At 43.2% G+C, this 6,000-nt stretch overlaps 1 protein-coding gene across 1 annotated transcript in view; it reads left to right on the top strand.

The window, feature by feature from the left end:
* The first annotated feature begins 1,006 nt into the window (after window positions 1-1,006).
* Window positions 1,007-6,000, top strand: part of EIF2AK2 (eukaryotic translation initiation factor 2 alpha kinase 2) — a 54,459-nt gene continuing 49,465 nt past the window's right edge. Inside the window, exon 1 of the mRNA XM_058278393.2 lies at window positions 1,007-1,118. Coding sequence (XP_058134376.1) covers window positions 1,078-1,118 — 41 coding nt within the window. The 5' untranslated portion in view covers window positions 1,007-1,077. The remainder of the gene's footprint in view (window positions 1,119-6,000) is intronic.

The raw sequence follows: 6,000 nt of genomic DNA, 5'->3' as shown, positions 1-6,000 counted from the left end.
AGGCTTTTGCATTTTGAGGATTTTTAAGTAGGAAAAAAAAACTATGAAAAGGTGGAATTTATCTATCTATCTATTTAATTTTTAGATTTTAAAAAAATTTCTCTCCCCCTCCCCCCCAGTTGTCTGCTCTCTGTGTCCATTCGCTGTGTGTTCTTCTGTGACCACTTCTATTCTTCCCACACACACACCCCCCCCCCCCCCCCCCGTTGTCTGTTCTCTGTGTCTGTTTGCTGCGCCTTTTTTCTTTGTCCGCTTCTGTTGTCATCAGCGGCACGGGAAGTGTGGGCAGGGCACGGGAAGTGTGGGCAGGCCACTCCTGGGCAGGCTGCACTTTCTTTCGCCCTGGGCGGCTCTCCTTACGGGGGGGGGGGGCACTCCTTGCGCATGGGGCTCCCCTACGCGGGGGACACCCCTGCGTCGTGGCACAGCACTCCTTGCGCGCATCAGCACTGCACATGGGCCAGCTGCACACAGGTCAAGGAGGCCCGGGGTTTGAACCGCGGACCTCCCATGTGGTAGACGGACGCCCTAACCACTGGGCCAAGTCTGTTTCCCTGCTTCTATTCGTAGAAGCGGCACCGGGATTCTGTGTTTCTTTTTGTTGTTGTTGTGTCATGTTGCTGTGTCAGCTCTCCGTGTGTGTGGTGCCATTCATTCTAGGGCAGGCTGAACTTTCTTTTGCGCTGGGCGGCTCTAAGAGGTGGAATTTTAGGTCACAGCGGTTGGTAGACTGGCGACGGTGGAAAATAATGAAGACTGAGGTCGCCCCCTAGCGATATAAAGAAAGGACACTCAAAAGATGGGGAAACCCCAAGAGACAAGAGCAATTACACCAGTTTTTAAGGCTGTCCAAATTTTCTCATATATTCATTTTCACATTTAAGTGTGCAATATTGTACCAGAAAATGGTAAAATCAAGAAGAAATACCCTAATTGATGTCTGTGTCTACTGTTGTTTGTGTTTTATAGGTGAAGTTGGTGATTGGAAAAATTTGTTCAGTGAAACTCAGAACCAGGAAATGGATGAAAAGTTCAAAGAGTGCTTAGCTGGCACTTGTCTAGGAGCAAAACTGAAGTATGATTCATATTGCCAGGCTTGAATCTGGTCAAATCAGCAGGTCTGGATATTTTCTTTTCCTTAATAATAATGAAATTTAAATAATAATACAATCATTCAGCCAACCTTGAGCACAGATTTAAGTTTGTCCACTTCTTGAGGAAAGAGCATTTTAGCTTCCCCAAAGGGACGCTGTTATTAATGTGTTTCTTCCCCCTCTGGCTTCACACAAGAGCACAAGCAGATCCCCAGAGACGTAACTGCACGTGGGCCTGAGCACAGGCAAGAGAGGCCTGGGGATACACAATTATTTTGCCCTTTTCTCATAATCACTCCTCTCTTTTCTCACTGTGGAACAAAGAAGTACTTATGGTGTAATCTCAAATTTGCCGCTGGGAGAAGTTTAGTTCCAACTTTGCACTAAAATAAGATTAGTAAATTTTCTTTTGATTCTAGGCAAATGCATTGCTCATCTAGTCTATGTAAGCCATTGCAGTAGGTCCTATGAAGCTTCCTCACCCTCAAGGAATTTTATATTTCTATTTAACACAATCTTTAATTTAAGGCTAAAGATGAAAGGTTGTGCTAGTCAACCATAAAGGCTTCTCTGCCTCAAGTAAACTACCACTTAGTAGTTGTTTGGAACCAACAGAAGGTAGAGAATGTTCTGTAAAAAAATTCCTTCTGGAACTATTGTGATTAGTAAGGGAAGAAATTGTAGTAGTGATGTGGAGAGGGTGGCCACAGTGGCTGCTGATGCTTGGGAGGGGGAAGAGGAGATATGGTGTGGGGGCATTTTCAGGATTTGGAGTTGTCTTGGGTGGTGCTGCAGGGACAGATTCTGGACGTTGTGTGTCCTGTCATGGCCCTCTGGGTGGACTGGGGGAGAGTGTGGACTACAGTGTGAACCACTGTCCATGTGCTGCAGTGGTTCTCCAGAATGTATTTGCTGGGTGCAGTGGATGTGCCACAATGATGGAAGAGTTTGTTGATGTGGGAGGGGTGGGGTGGGTGGGGTGGGGGTATATGGGGAGCTCATATTTTTAGAATGTAACATTTAAAAGAAAATAAAGAAGAAAAAATTTTTTTAAAAATTCCTTCTGTTCGATCTGACAGCTTCAGCTTCTCAATAGGCCTTACTATTGACACAGTAGCTAGTTCCACTCTAGCACTGTCATATATAGTTAAGGATAGGATGATTCATAGAAATGCTAAATAAAATTGCTTTGATGGGAAGGAGTCTTGGCCCAGTGGTTAGGGCGTCCTCCTACCACATGGGAGGTCCATGGTTCAAAGCCCGGGCCTCTTTGACCCGTATGGAGCTGGCCCATGTGAGTGCTGATGCGTGCAAGGAGTGCCCTGCCACGCAGGGGTGTCCCCCACGTGGGGATGTCCCCCACGTAGGGGTGTCCCCCACGTAGGGGAGCCCCACGTGCAAGGACTGCACCCTGTAAGGAGAGCCGCCCAGTGCGAAAGGAATTTCAGCCTGGCCAGAAATGGTGCCGCACACACAGACAGCTGGCACAGCAAGATGACGTAACAAAAGGAGACACAGATTCCTGTGCTGCTGACAACAGAAGCAGACAAAAGAACACGCAGCAAATGGACACAGAGAACAGACAACCGGGGCGGGGAGGGGGAAGGGGAGAGAAATAATAAATAAAATAAATCTTTAAAAAAAAAATTGCTTTGAGAAATGTTACAGGACCACTATTTCTGGCAGTATGGCAAATTAGATCATTCAAAAACCCTCTCTTCGAAACATCAAGAAATGCTGCATAATTTTTAAAAAATTACTTTAAATGCATAACTCAGCTCCCAATATAGTAAGCACATGCCTTAAAATCAGAATAACAATCAGAGTAACAATCAGAGATGATATTGGGTTGTCAGTGAGCAATTTTTTAGTAACAAAAGGACTTGGGTTTTTTTTTGTTTTGTTTTGTTTTGTTTAAAGATTTATTTATTTATTTAATTTCCCCCCCTCCCCTGGTTGTCTGTTCTTGGTGTCTATTTGCTGCGTCTTGTTTCTTTGTCCGCTTCTGTTGTCGTCAGCGGCACGGGAAGTGTGAGCAGCGCCATTCCTGGGCAGGCTGCACTTTCTTTTCACGCTGGGCGGCTTTCCTCAAGGGCACACTCCTTGCGCGTGGGGCTCCCCCACGCGGGGGACACCCTTGCGTGGCAAAGCACTCCCTGCGTGCATCAGCGCTGCGCATGGCCAGCTCCACACGGGTCAAGGAGGCCCGGGGTACGAACCGTGGACCTCCCATATGGTAGACGGACGCCCTAACCACTGGGCCAAAGTCCGTTTCCCAGGACTTGGTTTTTAACGCCAAAGCCAAGTAGCCAAGTAGAACAATGGAGAAAAACAGAGCTGTCCAACTGATCCATGCATGCAAGACAGCTTCAAATATGACAGAGGTGGCACTGCATACCATAGGAAGAAATCATACTTTTCAATATTTGGTGCTGAGACAATTGGTTATGATACAAGAGAAATAAAATCAGATTCTTACATTACTTGCAGAAATAAATTACTTTTGAATTAAACACCTGTATTTAAAAAAGAGAAAAAAAAACTTTTATTTTTAGAAGCAAACACACGAGAATATCTTTATGACCTCAGGATAATATTTCTTAAGAAACAAAAAGCACAAGCAAAAAAAAAGTTTATATATATTTGTCTAAATTAACATTTAAAGCCACTGTAAAATTTAAAAAAAGGTATCATTTCAAAAGTGAAACAGAAAAAAATTTAAATGGCATGACAGGGACTAGGAGAAGATAGTTACTAAATAAAAGGCTATATAAAGAATAATTATATATAGGTGAAAGAAAATATAACCTAATAGAAAAAAAAGGTAAAAGATATAGACAGGCAATTTATATAAGGAGAACCCAAATGACAAATAAACATATAATGTAGAAGATATAATAATTAGGAATATATAAATTAAAATGAAAGCGAGATTTCCACATCTGGCTATGAAGGAATAACTGGTATGGAAGTGCCTTCCCACCATAACAACCAGAAAAGTGGGGGAAAAAAAAAAGAAACAGCTGTTTTCAGACGTGGGCCAACAGACAGGCAACACTGGGACTCCTGAGAGGAGACTGACAAATTAGGTGAGCCCTACAACTTCCCAGCTTGCTACTAGAAGCAATTTCCAAGCTACAGTAACCTATGAAACATTATCAAGCAACTATGCACATAATTGGACTCTCAGAAGGATAAAAGGAGGGGAACAGAAAACATATTTGAAGAAATAATAAATGAAAATTTCAAATTCAATGGCAACTATAAATCTATAGATCCAAGAAGTGCAATAAACCACAAACTGAGTGAATATAAAGAAAATAACACCAAAATACATCATAATGCAATTGCTGAACACCAGTGGCAGAGAGAAAATCTTAAAGGCAGGCAGAAAAAAAAAGATATGTTATGTACAAAGAAACAAAGTCCAGAAATACAGCAGACTTCTCAGCAGAAACTGCATAGAAGGCAATAGAGTGACACAGTAATGAAAAGGTAGAAAAAGGCCTGTCAATCTAGAATTCTATACCAAGCAAAAGTATCTATTTAAAAGGAAGATAGGGAAACGGACTTGGCCCAGTGGTTAGGGCGTCCGTCTACCACATGGGAGGTCCGCGGTTCAAACCCCGGGCCTCCTTGACCCGTGTGGAGCTGGCCCATGCGCAGTGCTGATGCGCGCAAGGAGTGCCGCGCCACGCAGGGGAGCCCCATGCGCAAGGAGTGCACCCCATAAGGAGAGCCGCTCAGCGCGAAAGAAAGTGCAGCCTGCCCAGGAATGGTGCCGCCCACACTTCCCGTGCTGCTGATGACAACAGAAGCGGACAAAGAAACAAGATGCAGCAAATAGACACAGAGAACAGACAACCGAGTGAGGGAGGGGAATTAAATAAATAAATAAATCTTTAAAAAAAAAAAAAAGGGAAGATAAAGTAATTCTCTATCAAACAAAACCTGGGAAGAATCATCTCCAACACATATATACCACAAACAATATCAGAAGTTTCAGGCAGAAAGAAAATGCCTGATGGAAATCGGAATCTACACAAAGGAATAAAGACAACGAGAAATGTTGAATAAGTAGGCATATAATAAAAGAGATTTTCTTCATTTTTAATTTCTTTAAAATATAGTTGTCTAATAGAAATCCTAGGGGCAGGGGATCAGGGAAGATAATGCCCAGTTGGTACAGAGTTCCTGTTTGGGATGATGGAAAAGTTTTGGTCATGGATAGTGGTGATGGGTAGCACAACCTTGTGAATGTAATTATCTCTGAATTGTAAACTTACGTGAAAACGGCTGCAATGACTCACCTCTGCCATTGGGTGTGAAAGCAGTCATAGACAATATGTAAATGAATGGGTATGGCTGTGTTCCAATAAAACTTTATCTACAAAACAGGCAATAATTTGTTAACCCCTGTTCCAGATAATGAAAATACATTAGGGAAGCAGATGTAGCTCAAGTGATAGAGCTTCTGCCTACCATATGGGAGAGTCCAGTTCGATCCCTGGGGCTTCCTGGTGAAAAAGAAGGAGGAAAAGTGTGCCCGTGCAGTGAGCCAGTGCCCGCGTGAGTGCCTGTGTGGTGAACCAGTGCCCTGCGCAAGTGAGTCATGCAGCAAGATGATGATGCATCAAAAGAGAGACAAGGGAAGAGTCAAGGTGAAGCACAACAGAAACCAGGAACTAAGGTGGCGCAATTGACAGGGAACTTCTCTCCCCATCAGAGGTCCTGAGGATCAAATCCCAGTGAATCCTAGAGAAGAGAAAATGAGAAGAGAAGACAACACAGACAGTAAAAACAACAGGGAGGAGGGGGTGGGGGGAAAATAAATAAATAAATCTTAAAAAAAAAAAACACATTAATGAAAACAACAGATAAAAATTCCTACCTGTATGTTACCTTT

This window comes from Dasypus novemcinctus, chromosome 17 (assembly GCF_030445035.2).
Source record: "Dasypus novemcinctus isolate mDasNov1 chromosome 17, mDasNov1.1.hap2, whole genome shotgun sequence".
NCBI classification, from domain to species: Eukaryota; Metazoa; Chordata; class Mammalia; order Cingulata; family Dasypodidae; genus Dasypus; species Dasypus novemcinctus.
The sequence above is the reverse complement of the archived record's forward strand: the minus strand, read 5'-3'. Positions and strand labels throughout refer to the sequence as shown.